This window comes from Mastigoproctus giganteus, chromosome 13 (genome assembly GCF_048544385.1).
Source record: "Mastigoproctus giganteus isolate SK-2022 chromosome 13, ASM4854438v1, whole genome shotgun sequence".
Lineage (NCBI taxonomy): Eukaryota > Metazoa > Arthropoda > Arachnida > Uropygi > Thelyphonidae > Mastigoproctus > Mastigoproctus giganteus.
Genome location: NC_143587.1, coordinates 84,281,414 through 84,301,413, shown reverse-complemented (window position 1 = coordinate 84,301,413; position 20,000 = coordinate 84,281,414). Strand labels below are relative to the sequence as shown.

General features: G+C 36.5%; 1 protein-coding gene across 1 annotated transcript in view; it reads right to left on the bottom strand.

Annotated features, from left to right (window-relative positions):
• LOC150076228 (uncharacterized) overlaps positions 1–20,000 on the bottom strand; it is a 744,224-nt gene that overhangs the window by 676,089 nt on the left and 48,135 nt on the right. Inside the window, exons 4-5 of the mRNA XM_090387291.1 lie at positions 18,162–18,230; positions 17,135–17,553 (exon numbers count right to left, since the gene is read on the bottom strand). Coding sequence (XP_090243417.1) covers positions 17,135–17,553; positions 18,162–18,230 — 488 coding nt within the window. The remainder of the gene's footprint in view (positions 1–17,134; positions 17,554–18,161; positions 18,231–20,000) is intronic.

Genomic DNA, 20,000 nt, shown 5'->3' with positions numbered 1-20,000 from the left:
AAAACAAAGATGATGATTCTTGGATCAAAGTTGGATATCTCTCATCCTCCGTTGGTCAAGAACAACATTCGTCTCCCCATAGTCTAATTAGAGTACAAGGTTCTAGGAGTGGTAATTGATTCCAGTCTCAATTTTATTCCTCACTTGACAAACTTATCTAAAATACGTAGATTTACTGGTGCAATTGTTAGGGTGTCCCATGTTGGATGGGGGCTCTCCAGAAAAACTTTAAGGATCTATTACAATGCAGTTTTCCTCCCTCTGATCACGTATGCTGCTGGTGCATCTTTTCACAGGGCACGGCTTAAACACTTCAGAGCAAAACTCACCTCATTGCAGAGAACCATCTTGCGGTGTTTAGTTAAGGCATGCAGGACAGTCTCGACGCAAGCTCTGCAAGTACTAGCCGGAACATTACCTTTAGACTTGCAAGTTACTTATAGAGGATTTTTATACAAACTGAAAAACCACATTGAGACCGAATTTCTTGGAATAACCATCAACCTTCAAGATGATACTAAAAGAGAAAGAAGGAGACTGTGGAATGAGTTAGTTAACATCTGGCAGTCGCGACAGGATACAGCTCCCGTTGGTGCAATGAGAAAATATATACCACAAGTTTCATTTCTCCTTGATAAACATGTTCGATTGTGGTTCTGCATGGAAATATTCACGTCCTACCTGTTGACAGGACATGGATCGATGAACCAGTCTTTTTAGGTTCAATTTATCACAAACAGACCTCTGTTCGTGTGGATAATATATAAACTTAAATCCTCAAGAAGTGAAATTTTTCCTCAGCCTGCAGACAAAATTAAGTGCTTTCTTTCTCGTTTTTTTTTTTTTCCAGCATCACTTTATTATTTTTTTTATTTTATGTATTTATTTATTATTATAATTTCCTTCTTTTTTTTAAGGAGCACCACTACTTTCTTTTGTTTATTTATTAAATGAAATTTTTTTTTAAATTTAATATATTAAAAAAAAGCACCATTTTTTTTACTAATTTATTTGGCTTTTTTTTTTGCAGCACGATTACCTTCTTCCATTTTACTTATTTTTATTTATTTATTTTTTATTTTTTTATTTATTTTTTATTTTTTTATTTTTAATTAATTATTTTATTCATTTATTTATTTTATTCATTTATTTTTTTTATTATTATTATCTTTATTATTATTATTATTTTATTTTTATAGATGTTTTATTTTATTTTCTTCTGTTTCATTTTTATTCATTTCAGTTCCATATCCAGCACCATGGGTGATCTTTTTTTTTTTTTTTTTTTCCTCTAGAATGGGCCCCCAGAGGATCCTGGCCTACTTTCTGGCAACATCAGGTGGGTCAGAATCTCTCTTGAGACAGAGACAGTACGTGCTTTACATGGACTGGCCCACCTTCCTGTGGTGTGGACGAGTACCCAGAATCATCTGTCCAGGTGACTGATGCTTCTGGGTAGCCAAGCGGCCAGAACAGGTGAAAGAACAGAACACACACAAACTGACGTCACACACATATCTGGCCCATTTGTAGTGATACTGTTCTTCACAGAGATACGAGGCGGAGTTGAACAAATGTTCTAGGAGCCGCCCTTTACATATACACATGTCCATACCATATGGTACATTAATCTGGGATTACTGTTGCCCATTGAAGTGCCTTGCATTTGTCAATATTAAACTTTAATTTCCACTTCTCAGCCCATCTGCCTAATTTATCTGTAGTTAACCACCTTGTCAACCTTTGTATCATCAGTAAACCTAGACATTAAGCCTGATAGGTTTTCATTAATAAAGACAGAAAATAACAATGGACATGGAACTGAATCATGAGGTACGCCACTGAGTTCTCCACTCATTAGTCTAAGAACAGCAGAATCTGATAACCATTCTCTTGTCTTCTCGCATTCAACCCTCCTTTTATCCATAGCAGTAACTTGCCCTTAATACCACACTGCTCCAATTTGTATATCAGCCTTTTATGGCAACAGTATCAAAAAATTTTCTGAAATCTAAGTATATGATGTCAGAATTATTTTTTGCATCAAGTTCTTTTGTTACTGTGTAATAGAATCCAATCAGATTAGGCAGACCAGACAAGATCACCTCTTAGCAAATCCATGTGTGACTGCAGCATAATTGCATTCCTGTCTAGACGGTTCTGCATTACTTCTTTAACCAGTGACTCCATTGTTTTCCCTGGAACAGAAGTCAAGCTAACAGGTTTGTTATTACTCCTGTCATCCTTTGATCCCCTTTATGAATAGGGGGGAATACATCTGCATGTATCCAGTCCATAGGGACCTCAACTAAATCCAAGAATGGCTCTCCTAATCATGGCTAAACATTTGCTTGCCTCCTTAAACAAAATTAGATACCATTCACTCCAGGTGTCTTTTTTATGTTTGGCTTCAACAATTTCTCTTCTACTTTCCTCTCAGTTATCAAAAAATCATTCAGCTCTCTGTTAGAATTTAATATACTTCTGGTATCCCCATCACTAACAAATTCCTCATGTATGAATGGAGATGCAATATACCTAATCAGTTTGTCAGCAACCTGAACAGGATCATCAACAGTTAAACCATTCATATCTAAGTAACCAATGTAATTCATCCCCCTTCCTTCTAGCATTCATATAGAGGTCTTTGCTACTTATCCTTACATGCTCTGCTAGAGAATTCTCGTAATCTGTCTTAGCTTGCACACTAGTTTATATCTGTAGAAAGTTAAAAATCATCTGATAATTTATATGCATCCCATGCATTTTTCTTCTCTGTCATAAGTCTTATCAGTTCATCTGACATCCATTTAGGTCTAAGCCTTGAAAAGTATCTATTAGTTGGTATAAAAAGCCTGAATCCCATTTACAACTTTCTGTTGGTTAAGTTCATCAGTTGCTCCCACTGCATAGAATTCAATAACTATTCTGGACCACTGCAGTCACCTTTAAAAGCCCTTATGAAAGCAAAGGCCTTTTCTCTTGCCTTTGAAAACAGTTACATCTTTAAATAAATCCTATATCAATACTTTGTGATTAATGCCCCACCTTCCTATCCTGTTCTGTCTGTACACATTGTACTCCTTATATTCAAATTCTGAAATTCCTTTTATCTGAGTGCCACCATGTCTCTGATATCAACCACAACATCATTTGATGTCTTGACCAGTATTAAAATTCATTCTTCCCATTCTGCTCATTCCTAATCACTGTCAAGATTTATTGTACCCACATTCTCAACATTGCATCATACGAACTCACTAGTTACCAAAGAACTGTAAGGGTTAAAGAAACAATTTAATGTCTTTAGGAGGCAATTATTGTTATCCTGAACAGAAGAAGACTGAACTGCAACTATAATAAAAGCATTCAAGTGTACTTTTGCATCAAGTTCTTTTGTTACTGTGTAATAGAATCCAATCAGATTTTTTTTTTTTTTTTGGCAGATGCTGCATAAGCTCATACACTTGCTTTCTTGCATCACATGCCACTACTACTACTACTACTGTCTCAGGTTCTTTTTTAAGGATACATAATAAAGATAATATTCAGTTGATTTTACATTTCTTCATCCTGATTCTTAACCACAGACATATTCTGCAGAAGGTGATGGGGAAGGTTGTTTGTCTGGACATCTGCCATAAACTTTGGCTCTTGTGTAAGGTAATTTGTATGCAACTTTCTTATTTATTTTTTTTTTTACCAAAGGGTAATACACCATTTGATTTAATCAGAAGTTAGTAACATAAATTAAAAAATTACTGTGGATTGATTGGTTGACATTTTAACCTGTTATAGACTGTTGGTATTTCGTTCTTTTGGATTCTAATTCATTTGGAATTTTTACCAGTTAGTGAGTGTTTTAATCAAATGGCAGGCATTTCACCATGCCAATGTTTTAAAAATATCAGTTTTACCCATTTGACATTTTGATCAGTTACATACTGATTGTAGGCATTAGAACTTTCGACAATTTGACTGGCTCTCAATCTGAAATAACAGGTCAAACAACATAGAACTTTAAGTTAAAGATGTATTACTATTTAATGCTAAATCAAACAGTTTTGTTGTTAACGTCATATACTGATACTTGAATAATTCCATGCATTCTGCCAATTTCCTTTATAGATATCATTTCACTATATAAAAGTTACATTCTACTGCTTTGTTGTTATACCAAAGCACAACCAAATCAGTAAATTACTCTAGATAACACTGTTTTCTTCCATAGCAATTGTGTTATTACACAATAACAGAGATGACACACAATACTAATGTTTATCAATGTAAGATAACACAGCTAAACTACCACCAAAGTTACATGAAGAGGAAAAGAACTAAAAAACACTATGACCTTTGGTATTTAAAGTTACATTTGACTTAATAATTTAATAATTAAATTTAAATCCTCAGAATTAAATATTTATGCATAAATCTCTCTTGCATAATTATAACCAAATAAAATTTGAAAACAGAGAAAGGAACAGTGTCACACATTTAAAAATAATGAAGGACTACTTACGATTTAGTCTTTCACCAGGAAGAATTAGGCATGAAAATAAATATATATATATATATATATTAATTACAACTGAAAAAAATAATCATGCAATAAGATGTATATATTAACTTCAAAATATAATAATGAAAAAGTATTTATTGCTATTATCAATAATAATAAAATTATATATATATAAACTTTAAAGAAAAAAGTCTGAAGAACAAAAATTACAACAAGAGGTCACTGTTTAGAAAGCAGCAATAAAATCTTTTCTTAAATCATCAATATTTTAACAAAAGGCAGGACTACTAAAACACTCATACAGATTGTGCTATTCTGTATCATGTAAACTTAGAAAATGTTAATATTTTAACTAACTGATTGCATTTCATCAAGACAAATTCTTAAATAGAGAATAAAATTTATAAATACTATAAAGCCATCACTCAAAATTTCAAAAATTAGTGGCCACACTATTCATTTTTTTAAAAAGAATGCATGTATATGGCAAGATGATCCAGAATTCCATTTTAATATCTAAATGTTAAAAATAGTAACATTTATTTCTCTGTTGAGGAGACACCCCTGGGACAGCCATTGGCTAAAAGGGTGTGGGTTACATTCTAAGGTGTGAAGCGGACCCCATGAGCAAAAGGTTACAAAGTCCATGGGATGTTCACCCTGAAAGGTTGAATACAGAATTTTGAAATACATGTGTAATTATGATTTTATATTAGAATATTTAAAATTTTGACATCTTAGACTGATATCTAAAATAATGAGAAGATATAGCTAAAAGGGATCAAAATTAAATGCAGTTTAGAGCTGAGAGGCTGTGCACTTAAGTTGCAAGAGATGATAGGAGTCGGCAAAGACTTGCAATCTGCAGGCGTTGTCATTACAGAGCTTTGAAGTTCAATTCTCAGTTGATTGAAAAGTTCTAATGTGTTTTCTTGAAAAAAAGCGACTTAGGTTTTTTAAGTTGCTTTGAAGAGGATGTCTTGTTTCAGCATTCCTGGAGGCTTCTCGATGAGAGTGAAACAAGCCGTCAATACTAGGAGCATCTAATCTTCCTGTTAGCAGTTGGGCTAATGTGAAAATGTTTCTTGTGTTAATTGTCTGTTTCCAGGAGGAATACTATGATTGGAAAGTAGGATGGCTCTAGATATAGTAAATGAGTGATTCAAGATCCTGTTCAGCCATCTCAAGAGCCAGTGTTTAATACTTAGGAAAGCTTTCAGGTTGCTTGGTGGGGCAGAGGACCAAATGTGTGAAGCATACAGTGAGATGGGAAGTATACATTTCAAGATATACTTTTTAGTAAAAGGTGACTGACTACTCATTCTTCTCTCTGTGGAGAAGTGACTAGTCAAGTTACTGTGAAGCTCTTAATTATTTTAAGTTCCAGGCACAGTTTGATTATTGCATTTGATTACCATGTTTATTGAATGAAATGAACCGCTGTACATTTTAAGAAGGATGTATATCTGCTGGAATGGGTGCAGAGAAGAGCAATAAGATCAGTGAGAGGAACAATGGATACTCTTACTGGGAAAGGCTTCCGGTCTGCAAACTGTGGCACCTGGAGACTAGGCACCTGTGAGGGATCTGATTGAAGTGATTAATCACACTGACTACAAGAAATCTTGTATAAAAGACCATTTACCTGTACTGAGTAAGAAGGAAGAACTATGTGATTTTTTTAATATATGGAACTTTTGCATAGGCCTGGCTATAATTTTGAATTTTGTATTTTTAAATAGTTTATTGAGTTGCTTGTACCATTGTTCGACGTATGGTATAGAAATAAAGTGTTTTTTGTTGGTTTTATTAATAGGTATCGTATTTACTGTCTTATTTTTAGCTTTTAATCTGATTTGATCTATAATGGAGAGTGGATAGCCTCTATTTAAAAACCTGTTGGTTAGCGTATCAATTTCTAAGGGTAAGGTGGGTTCAGAAGTGGAATATTTATAAGCATTAAAGAACTGGTTAAAATTATTGACCTCTTATAAGGAAATGAATGATAACTTCTGTAATGCAGGTACATCCCTATATTGGTGGGTTTTCAGTAAATACTAAATTGTATTTTTTGCATGGCTCATGCGAGAGTGAAATTTAAGAAATTTAGAGCTTTTGTTTCTATATGTTCTTCCTCCAATGTAAAATGTAGTGTCATACGAATGTTGTTAAATACCTGTAGAATGTTCTGAGTGGTGTCATGATCCATAATAACAAGTACATGTACATCGTCAATATATCTCCCATAGTAAATAATGTGGAGGAGCAACACACTGCTTCGGTCCTCACATTACGTGAAACTACGTCAGAATTGGCCTTTCATGCTATCAATGAAGGTTACGTATTCCTTTTCAACGAAGCGAAAATTTTAAGCATACAACATAATTACATAAAATTATTGATTGCTGAAACTCTTGAAATGAAACTACACAAAAATTCTATCAATGTGGGGCATCCTTACCTAATTTCAGATTTCTGGTCTTTTTTACACATGCGTCAATACAAATAATCTCTCCATTTAAGAGCTTAACACACACGCACACTTTGTGATATTTCTGTCCTGCGAACATGGCGATCGGTCGAAAAGTGTTGTCTGCTTAAGGAAGGGAAAAGCTGTGAATTTCGTTTAATTTGAGTGTTCATCCAAAATTTTAATAGTAATCTTAATTATTTATTCTCGGAAGTGGTTTTCCGATTTTAATTTTTAATTATTTATTCTGACACAATGTCTTCTCACACTCATGGTCTTGCTCATGGTATGTGTTTCAGGGTCAGATGGGGGCTCTTGGATTTTGATTCCTTTGTGCATCGAATTGGTCATATCTCTATGAGTGAAAGAATTCATTAAATTATTTTATCCATTTATTTTATTTTATTCGTTACATTTGGAAAGTTTTGACTGGAAGCATTCTACGCAAAAGACTAAGGTAATCTCTTACTCTTTTAAATATATTGTTACAACGTAGAAGTTATTGAGCCTTGCAACTCTGTGTTTTTACTAACAACAAATAATAGACTGCAGCAGGAATAGCCATTCATTCCTCCTGCAGAACAGTTACCAGTTGAGCAACCCATTTTAATTTTTTTTTTTCATTTATTGAGTAAAGTGGCCCCTAGCCAGAAAAAATCTGGCAAATCCGCCATACGTATAGAAATAGTATAGTACAGTATACAATTATTTATAATACAAATTTCACATTCACATTACAAATCAACTGTACTGTGCAATGGTCATCCCCTCAGCTACAGCACAACAACCTGGCAAGTAGGCTACAGCAGAAACCGATGAAGAGACACTTCCATCACATCCTGGAGATTGATCATCGCCAGTATTCTCCAAAAGACAAAGGGTTCAACGAACAGCCATCTACCAGCAGCCAGAGAGCTCAACAGAAGTTACTCATATTAACCAGCAAAACCAAGCTGGAAGAAGGTGTTATTGCAGGATCAAATCCAAGAAAAACAACTAAGGCTTCCTGCCAACTGAATTGACAGGAGCAGAAGTGGACACCCACCCATTAAGGAGTACCAACATCCTGTCCACCTCTGCAAAGAATTTTTCTGTTCCTATATAAAAAATAACATACTGTTCCACGTAAAGAAGAGGGCACAGTCCACCAATTCATCCATTATTCAACCTTAACTCTTCCAATTGCAAAAGTATATTCCTTCTCACAAAAACTGAATTTGCAAAATTTTGAAAGCACAATAAAATTTTCCCCTGTTTTAATAAGTATTAAATCTCATTCACCAGACGAGTTACATTATCAACATTATTCAGTAAATCCAAATGCAAATCAGCATATTCCAAACAATTAAACACAACATGTTCCCATGTTTCCAGATCACCACACGTACAGTTGCATATGGCTACGATTTCAAGACTATTCAGTTTAGCAAAAAATGATCCGTGACCTGTTAGTAAGATTTATTTGTTTGTTTGTTTTAGAGTTTTATGGCACATTAGCATCTAAGGCTATAATGCACCACCTGTTAGTAAGAATGTACAACGTAGATTTAGTACTAACCAGATTGGTTTAATATAATTCACACCATTAACATAAGGGAAAAATCTGAATGTTATTCCACCTTTTTCCGAACAATTCCATCTGTTTTGCCATTTTTGTAAAAGGAGCTCCCAAACCCTCTTCTTTTTGTTTCTCAAGTCACTTAAAATGTTAATTTTGAGGTCCAGCAACTCGGATTTTATAGCACTGCTCAAATAAAAGGATAAGCTTCTAAACACTAACTGCAAATCAAGTGGCATTTTGCCAGCTAACACTTGCAAAGCTTCTGTGGAAACCGTTCTGCAGGCCACCATTTTGAGTAACATAACTCGATGTATAGAATAGTTTTCTGGTGTTTTTGATTGCATAGCCAACCCAGACTGATGCACCATACGTAACGATTGGCAGAAAAATGCAATCATAAATCAAATGGAGTGCTTTCCCCTTTATCCCCCATTCCACCTGCATTATTCTTGAAATCATTGCAATAAATTTCTTCACTTTCTCTGATATATAGTTAATATGTGGGATAAAGTTCAAGCCACTAGCAATACACATTCCCAAGTATTTAATCATTAACACCTGCTGTAAGGAAATACCATTCAACCTTATGAGCGGATGTCTACTAAGAGCCAATTTACCCTTCAACATCATGATTTTAGTTTTGGATGTAGAGATAGTCAACCCATGTAAATTACACCATTTGCATAATTCTTTCAGTATACAATCAGACCTCATTTCAAGCTCCTTTCTGGTGTTTCCGTGCAGAAGTATTACCATATCATCTGCATAAGCTATTGTGTGTGAGTGGTCAAATTCTCTCTTGAGCCAATCTTCCAAAACCAAGTTCCACATTAAAGGACCAAAGACAGATCCCTGCAGACAGCCTCGAGTCACACGACACGTAATTGATCCAAAATTGGATTTAACTGTTACTGTGCGATCCCTAAAGTAATCTTTAATTATAGAGAAAATATTAAAAGAACATTCAGCCATGCGCAACATCATCAGTACACTGTCCCAACTAAAAATTCCCAAGGTATATTTATAATTCGATTCCCGAACTACAGAGTGAAGTACATCCTCAGTACCTACACCAGGAATAAAACCATATTGTTTGTTAGAAATGCCAATATTACTTCTTTGGTAGATAGCAATCCACATGGCTAAAAGCTTCTAATAAACTTTACCAAGACCAGGAAGCAATGCAATAAGTCTATATGAAACAGGTGAACTGGTTGGAGATTTTAGGAAAATCTTGAGCAGTGCATCCTTCCAAGGAGACGGAAATACATCATCGCTTAGACAGTTATTAAAAACTTGTAACAATTTGTTCGAATAAAGATTAGAGAACTTTTTGATTACCTCTCTCTCTCTCCAGTAGGTCCATACCTGGACATTTGTTATTTTTAATGGACTTAACAACGGTGAGAAGTTCATCATGGGTAAAGGGTAATTCTTCATTGTCGTTACCATATGACTCATTCAATGCCTGCATATGACGTTTTAAATTAACACATTGGTTATCAGCCATGTTATCTTAACCTATAAGGTGATCTAAGATTGCACTCATGGAATCTTCCCAACTACACGTCTCAGTGGTGCCCTTGCCAATAGAATATATATAACATCAGCAGCTGCTCTGAATTTGCCAGTACAAATTTTATAAACCAATCCCCAAGGGTCATTATTTCCTGCTGTTTTACCAATGTTTTCCAGCAGTCATATCTGTTTAGCAATAGCATGGACATATTTATTATGAGGGCTTTGACAGTCTTTCTTTAACCGAATAACTTCCAAGGCACTTTCCCTACATTTGCTCTTCTGAAATTGCTTCCTAGCCTTATTAACTTGTTTTTTTCAATAGAGTAAGCTGAGGTGCCCACCACTTAACTGGTCTATGTTTTATCTGTTTCCATTTCATAGCAGCTATACATGCATCATAGATAAGTTTTTGCAAAACTCCAGAGTTATCACCTGTCATGTTAGATAACTTAGAGATCGAAATCATGGCTCGCTGGAGACTTCTTTCAAAGTTATCCCAGTTTGCATGCTTAACAGAAAAGCACTGTAATTGATTCAAGCCAACACTGTTTTCCCTATGTGTATTGATTTCATAAAATATCACCAAATGATCACTCAATACCCAGTCAGATTTGACTTTCCATCCACAGACAAATCTAGCACAAATTGAGTTTATAAGAGTTAGTCTATGTTTGATTCACCATTTACTGTCCAAAAGGTGGACTCCTCCCCAGGTTGATTGTGAACCATAAGCTTCCACTCCACTGTCATATCATCTAAAACCTTCCCTCTATCATCAATAGTGCCACTGAGCCAAAGTGAACTCTTGGCATTAGAATCAATTGCAAACAATACAGGCAAATCTCCTAACTCGTCAAGAACCTATCCATATAAACTAAATATGGCTGAATGTCAGTTGTTGTTGTTGTTTATGGGGTTTTAAGTGCAATGGCTACTTAGGCCATATTGCACTTAGAAAAGTGGTTCATACTGCCTGTTTGGTTCATATAGAAGCAATTAGAAACCGTTATATAGTCCTATTCGTTTTAGGAAGGAGAAGAATTCTGCGATGTTTGATTTTTCGCCTATGATATGGCTAAGTGACAAAGGTATCTTTAAGCTTGCTAGAGAACTGAATGACACTAGTCGAGCATTATGATACAGAGTACATTCTAGAAGTATGTGTTTGACTGTAAGTGGTGTATGACAATGATTACACTGAGGAGGGTCATTCCCTGACAGGAGGAACAAATGAGTTAAATGAGTATGACCGATTCTGGCTCTGGTTAGGATTACTTCTTCTTGTCTGTTTGCAACGAGGCTAGAAGCCCATAATTTTGGTACAGGTTTAATTTGAAAAAGTTTATTATGAATTTGTGCTTGCCATTGTAGAGTCCATCGACCTTTACATATACTTTGGATCTTCATTTTATAATCTGTGAACGATACTAAGGAATTTGTTGGGGCTGCTCTCGATGGATGTTTGGCAGCATCATCCACAATTTCATTTCCTGGTATTCCAGTATGGCCAGGTATCCAGCAGAAAATAACCTTTTGTTGGCGCTCTCTCAGACGTATCAACTCTGTTCTAATGAGCTTTAATAGAGGGTGAGTAGACGGGGAGTTGTTTTGCAAGGCTAATAAGGAACTCTGCGAGTCTGTGTACTCTTTTGAATTGACATATGGAAAATACTTTCTATAGCAAGCTTTATGGCATATAATTCAGTCGTGTAACTACTGCACTCTGTTGGGAGAGATAGAGAAATGATAGTATCAGGGAGTACTACTGCTGCGCCTGATCCACTCTCAGACTTCGATCCATCTGTATAAATTTTAGCGAAGTCAGGATAACATTGAGTATGCACTATGTGGAGCTGTTGGATGTTAATATCTGATAGAGTGTTTACCCCACTGGTAGAAATAATTGTCGCAAGATGGCATGATGACAGACCATGGAGGATCAGGATCTATAGGATCTTGTAAGATTTTATTGAAGTGTATATCCCAATCTTCTGCTAGCCGTTTTAGCCTAATACCAGCAGGCCGAACTGTCTGTGGTTTGTTTCTATAGAAGGTCATAAACTGTGGATTGTAGAGTATTGGCCAATTAGGATGGGTCATCTGGCTTTGGATCTTGGTTGCATAATTCAGCAGCAGCATCTTTCTCCTGATATTTAGGGGAGGTTCATGAGCTTCAACATACAAACTTTGCACTGGAGATGTTCTGAACACACCTAGTGCTGTTCTGAGAGCTGAATGTTGAATAGGATTAAGGCGAGATAAAGCGCTCTCCCTAGCAGAATCGAAGACAGGGGCACCGTAGTCCAGTCGAGATCTGATTATGGATCTATATAAATGTAGTAGGCTTTGGCGATCTGCTCCCCATGTTGTGGCTGATAAGACTCTTAGTATGTTCAGTTTTTTTTGACAAGTAGTGCGGAGATGTTCAATGTGCTTTTGGAAATTTAACTTATTGTCAAAGAACAATCCTAGTAGACGAGTACAGTTAGCTATGGGAAGAGGATGGTTATTAAAGTGTAGCTCAGGTTCAGGATGCATATTTCATCTGGAGCAGAAGTGTATGGCAGTAGATTTCTGGCTGGATAGTCTATAACCATTTTGTGTCATCCATGTCAGGATGCGATTCATTGATATTTGAAGTTGACGTTCAATGTAATGCATGTTTTGGGAATGACAGGAAATCGAGAGATCATCTGTGAATAGGTATGAGTCCACAGTTTTCGGAATTAGTTCAATTATATGATTTATTCTCATTGCAAACAAGGTAGCACTGAGAACAGATCCTTGTGGAATTCCTTCTTCTTGGATAAAGATTTTAGAGAGGGTTCCCCGATAACGAACTTGAAAGGATCTCCGTTGAAGAAAATTTTGGATAAAATATGATAAATTACCTCTCAGGCCAAGAGAATGTAGATCCTTTAAGATTCCAAAATGCCACGTAGTGTCAAAGGCTTTCTCAACGTCAAGACAGACCATTACGAGATGTTCCTTTTTGATGAAAGCATTTCTGATATTTGTCTCGGCTTTGATCATAAGATCCAATGAAGATCGGTTTTTCTGGAATCCAAACTATTTGTTACTTATCAAGTTTTGAGACTCAAGGAACCAGGTGAGATGGCGATGTATCATTTTCTCAAGAGTTTTGCTGAGACAGCTGGTGAGTGATATCGGTCTGTAATTTTGAGGAACCGAATGATCTTTACCGGGTTTTGCAATCGGTATTACATAAGAATGACTCCAGGAGCTGGGGAAGGTATGTTCAGAAAAAATTCGATTATAAAATATGAGCAGCAAAAAGAGTGATCTTTGGTCCAGATTTCGGAGCATTACATAATATAACCCATCAGGGCCAGCAGCACTGTTTCTTGAGTTGGTAAGAACTTGCTGTAGCTCGAACATGGTTGGTTGGTTTTGTTTTTATTGGCATATTAGCTACTAAGGCTATAATGCGCCAAGACCATTCGAACATGGTAAATGGCTGATTATAAGATAAAGCAGAATTGTCAGTGTAATTCAGTTTGGATCTCTCTGCAACTGTTTTATGTTTTTTGGAATGATTGATCATAAGCATTACAAGAAGACAACAGAGAAAATACAATTCCCAGTGCATTTGATATATCTGTGGGATTAGAGAGTTCTTGTCCATTCCAGTTTAGTAGCGGGGTGGATAGAGGTGGAAATTTATTGTTTAAACATTTTATTTTTCTCCAGATTAATCTGATGTCGGTATTTTTATTAACTGATGAGGCGAATTTAATCCAAGTTTCTTTTTTTGCTTTGCGTCTGATGTAGCGAGCTTTAGCTCTGAGCCGTTTATAGTTAATAAAATTGAGGGTGGTAGGATTTTTGCGGAAAAGATTCCATGCTTTGTTTTTCTCTTTTTTTGCATTATTGCAATCTTCATTCCACCAGTAATTTATTTTTCGTCTATTTCTTGCTTGATATTGAGGTATGGTGACTGATGCAGCTGCCAGGATTTGAGTCGTGATGTGCTCAGTAACACTATTGATAGGAATCGGTCTGAATGATATCGTTGTCAAATGAGATGTACGATCTGTATTTTGCCCAGTCAGCCTTTGAAAATTTCCATTTAATTGGACTTTCTGTTGGGTATGAACAGGATGTTTGAATTTTGCAGATTAATGGATAATGGTCGCTACTATAAGGATCACTCAGAGGTATCCAATCTATACTTGGAAAGAGTATTGGGGAACATATGGAAAGGTTTATAGAAGATGTTGAGCCAGTAGGGAGATGCACATATGTAGGAGACCCAGTATTCAGTAATGTTAAATTCTGCCTATCGATCAACGTTTCGATAAGCTTACCTCATCTGTCTGAGGTGGGGGAACCCCATAATGGGTGATGTGCATTAAAGTCTCCTAGTAAACAAAACGGTGATGGTAACTGCATAACAAGATCTTCAAGTTCCTGAATAGTATACTGATGTTTAGGCGGAAGATAAATGGAAACCAATGTCAAAGTAATATCACTAACAACACGCGTTGCAACGGCTTCTAAGGATGTTTGTAAGGGAATACGTCTGGCGGGGATGCTTGAATCCACGAGTATCGCTACTCCGCCATGAGCGTTATTGGAGACAGCCCTGTCTTGCCTGAATACAGTGTAATTTTTGATTGCAACTGAGACCAGTGATGTCAAATTAGTTTCTTGCAAGCACATTGCAAGAGGTTTATAGTGATGAATTATTTCATGTATATCGTCTACATTACTGCGAAGACCTCTACAGTTCCATTGGATAATATGTTGCATTATTTGGTTTTGTAAGAGGAAGATGAATCTGTCTGCTTTTTATGCGTGGGTTGTTTGTGACGGTCCGATTTAGATTTTTCTTTTCTAGGAAAATTAGGGCATCCTGAATCATTTTTATCCTCCATATCTCCATCTGCATATAATTCAAGAAAATCTTCTTGGTTGGGCATATCATCAGTATCCATGCTTGTTGGTTGTTTCACCTCCACACTATCTGATTTATGCAATTTTTCTGCCACTGTATTGTGGGATATGTTCTGAGTTGGAATTGTGAGTGGCGTATTATTACTTTGGTCCATTAACTGTAATTCAGATGTAGGCTGAGTTGATAGTACTGATCGAGCCCAGTCGGCGATCGATTTATCTGGAGAGACTGACACTTCTGTCTGACATGCTACTGATTTGTAACTATGGGCAGCCGAAGCATAAGTAGTTTTTGGAATACTTGATTTTACTTGTCTTCTAGCTTCTTGAAAAGATACTTTATTTTCAGTCTTGTATTTCTGTATTTTTTTTTCCTAACTTCCAAAGATCACAACCTTTGGAGTAGGCTGGATGATTGCCCTTGCAATTAGGACACTGCGGAGTTTGTGCCTTGCATTCAGATTGAGTGTGAGTTTTGCAACCGCAGTTTGGACATGTTGCATCTCCACGGCATGCTGTCTGGGAGTGGCCAAATTTCTGACATTTGTATCATCTCAGAGGGTTCGGGATAAAGGGCTGAACACAACAGTTTAAATAGCCTGCTTTGACTGAGGATGGTAGATTCAGCGAACTAAAGGTTAAAATTATGCTACGGGTTGGGACTAAGGTGCCGTCTTTTCGAATCATGATTCTCTTGGCCTGAGTTACATTTTGATCTTTTAGTTCCTGAATTATTTCTTCCTCGGAAACGTTCAATAGGTCCCATTCACTGATCACTCCCTTGGAAGAATTCAGGGTGTTATGTGGAGTGACTTGAATTGGAATTCCACTTAAAGATAAAAGTTTTAACAGGTCAGAGTGTCTTGGAAGAGAGGTCTCTATTAGCAAGTCACCAGATTGAAGACGTTTCACCATTTTTGGAGATGCTGCTACATTTACAAGGCATCGTTGTATGATGAAAGGCGAAAGCTTGCTGACAGGTTGTGAAGATAGAGAATGGATGAACAGGAAAGCTGGAGCTTCCTGCTTGTTTGCATCCTTTTTTAATCTTTTCGACAATGAGAAGTCATGATCAGTTTCGTGGTTGTCATGTTGCGAGCTCTTTGGCTCTAATCGTGGGAAATCATTAGTATCCATGTTTACTCCTTTTAGCCCTGGGAGAAGGACTTTCTTCTCCCAGACTACCAGCCCCGCCACGTGGAGGCAGGAGCAGTGCCACCAGTGACCAAGCAATTATTAAGATTAGTACAGTGAGTTGGTATTTAATATAAATACTAAAGAAGAAAGGTAGATTCCCTTTCTGGGTTCTTACGTAAGATTTTATAAGCGAAGAACCATTTAAGTGAACAAAACAGAAGAAAATCGCACAACAAAAATAGAACTATATCACTTTCAAAGATCACTTTATAAGTCGCAGGGAAAAATCGCTTGTCACTATCGCCTGGCACTCAGGGCCCTGAATGTTAGAGTTGTATTTAAAATATGTTGAAACAAATACAAAAGCACCAACAGTAGACTAAATGTTAACACAAACTGCATGACTGCTACATAAGGATTCAATTTTGGTTAATACTAAATCAGAATTAAAAACAATTATTGAAGCTCTCACTTCTGGACAAGGATTATATATGATCCTACAAGAAAGGGGATAACCAACTATCTTATCATTCACATAATACGGTTCTTGGATGCAAGCAACATCGATATTTTCTCGTTGACATACAATTTTTATTTCATCCGCAACAGATCGAGAATGCTGCGCATTCAGCTGCATTTTCAAACCTTTAAACAAACATATTGTGAGTGTACTGATTTGAGTTACAGTAATTCGGACTGTTGGCCATAGTAACGAAAGGAATCAGCCATATACAGTTTAATTATTTTAAGTACTCTTTGATATTCTAGACACATTTTGTCACGAACAGAATGGTCTCCCTCATGGTTTCTAGCAATACAGTTCGAACATGCAGCCTCTTTGTTAATGTCTTTGCAATTTTTATATGTATGGCCTTTCCTAGCACAATGGCTGCATATAGGACCTCGTCGTCTACATGTTTTGGTAGAATGCCCAAAACCCTGACAACTGTAACATAGAGTCACAAGATAGAAATCGTTTAATCTGTATGACATCACTCCAACAAACAAGCACTGCTGTTGCATTAGAAACATTCTAATTCTTTGTGAAACCTCCAAAATCCAGTTATTCCCAGAATCACTCCTGTTTCTACTTATGAAGCAAACAGCAACCATCTCCTCTTTCATCATGAGATCAGACTCATTAGCACCACTTTCAAGATTCTTAGAACCTGCAACCTCTTTCAATTCAATACCACAAATTTTTTCACATGTGAGATGGTTGACCTCAGCAACCATCTCCTCTTTCGTCAATCCCAAATGCAAAAGATTTTTCCCATACATGTCACATAGAAGATTATCCTTCTGAACTTCCTTACTAACATCATACACAATTAACTTCATTCCAGGTCTTTTGGGAAATTCAAAAGCTAATCCAAGCAATTGTTCACACTTTTTTATTTCTTCTGTCTTTTTCAGTTTGCGTCTCTAAAACAATGCCACGATCAAATACTTTTCTTACCTTCCATATCCTGACCACCCCCCTCAACGAGATGCAATTCGGACATCTTCAATTCTTTTAAGTACAGAGTTGTCATTAGCTTGAATTAATAAAACATGCTCATCATCATACGATCTAGCCACTTCGTCGTTTGAGGAACTCACTTTCAAGCTCACGTCCTTTGCAACAGAAGTTACGTCACTCTTAACTACATCACTATAAAGTTTCAGATTTTGTCGGTTATCCGTATGTTGCCTATAATTCTGAGCGGATCATGCATACATTGTATCTGTTCCTTAAATTTCTCATTCTGTATTCCAAGTTCCAAAATCATGGCTTCAAGGAGATCCCATCTAGACAGTATCCCTCTGTTGAACTCCGACTGATACCACTCTCCTTGGCAAAAAAGGAAATCTTCCAAATCTTTGCGTAATTTAAATGTTATTTCTGTAAAGCTATGAGTATTACCTCCTCCGAAATCACCATCTGCACGAGGCAGTTTCTCTCCTCAGAAGAAGTCATGTTTTTTGACAACAGGATTAAAATTCATGTTCTCGTTCCTAATTTTTTTTGAGCATGATGACAAGATACTCACTTCAGTGTCGTTCCCTATCTCAATTTTAGCTGAAGAATTTTCATTTTTCTCAGCCAAATCCATATCACTCTGAAAATTTTTCATAACTTTACATAAATCCTTATCCCAATTATTTTTAGGTGCATTGATCTTGACTTTCCTCTTATTATTTCGTCTTAAAATGGGAGACCAACTGCACGATGAACACTGTGATCCAACCGAACTTTCTTCCCCGCCGTAGCATAACTGCCTTTGACGACGTGTTTTAATGGAATATTCAAGAGGTCTATGTCGTGTCAAAAGTGCAATGTCCTTATCATCCCTATTATCTTCACTCCTCACTATCCAATTCTGCTAACATGATAGCTTTACCCGAGAGAACCTCCTCCCATTCCATTATCTTCTCACCTACACCTCTGGAGATAGAAAACTCAAAAGAGTCTTTGCTTTGACTCAGTGACAATTCACCTCGAGATACTTGGATCCTGAAATTCTAGCTTATGCAAAGAATCCCAATTTTTCCTTAATCCAAGTTTGAAATTTACAGACTTAGTGGTCTCTGTAGCATCAGACTCATTAGCACCACTTTCAAGATTCTTAGAACCTGCAACCTCTTTCAATTCAATGCCACAAATCTTTTCACATGTGAGATCAACCCTGTGTGTATCTAACTCCATTTGATAAACAGGTTTTTTTTTTATTATTATTATGAAAGGACACTAATAACCATATAGGGGACACTACCAGCCTAAAATTCTTTAAAATTATACATATTTTCCGCTAAGAAGATATTTTGTTCCAAACATAGATGAAACTAATCAGCCAGATATACCCTTCCACCTATTTGAAATCCCCTTCATTCATACCTTGCATATGTTAAAAAGTAGCTCCTCAAATTTTGAAGTACCAGCACTACACTAAAGCATAAGCAGCTGGAACTGACAGAACAGAGAATGCGCTAACTGCCAAAACAGACTTATCGTAAATCTGGCTTGAATATTACCTTTTCTTGATTAAAAATCATCAAACCGGGTAGACCTTATCAGAATATATCTGTGCATCACAAGAGTATTTAAAGTAAGGACTTTAAAATCATATTTATAAACACTTTTAACAAGAGCACATATAATAGCAACTATCACAGGTGAGCCACCGATGTGGGATGTGTTTATCTCACCCTCAATTAACATTCTAGTTCATCTCATAGGAGTTCCACAGGGTTCAAATTGGCACTCTGCACCAGCCACTCCAAATTTTATAATTCATGTCCATGAAACATTCTCAAACAGCAGTGGTATGGCATGGGCATTATCCTGTTGAAACAAACTTGAGCCAGTAATTATCATGTCCCCGCAATTACCAAAGAACTACCACATTGTAGGGAACATGGAACTGTTCAAAATGTTAAGGGAGGTGTCAGCATTTGTGGTTCTCTGCACAACTACAAAGTTCCTAGGCCATACTATGAGAAACAGTAACATTCCATAACCACATATCCTCTGAACTTTGTTGGCACAATGCACTGCAGTAGCAGAAGATGCTCTTCAAGCATCCTCCACACATCCTCATCTGATTGTTTTATGGTGAAGAATGATTTGTCACTCTATAAAACTAATTTATGCTGCTCTGTAGACCAATTTGCCTCTTCTAAAATATTATGAACAGGACATTCAGGCTCCTCAGTTCTGACCCATCATCCGGTCTTCCAATGTTTTCTGCCTCTACTCCTCTCTATTAATTCTTACGTTGCATCAGTAAGCAAAATGGGGAAAAATCCACACAGCACTGGAAGAGCTACCATCTCACAAGACTTTGGCTGATGCTGCATCAAATGCTGATGCAGCATCAGCCAAAAAAATT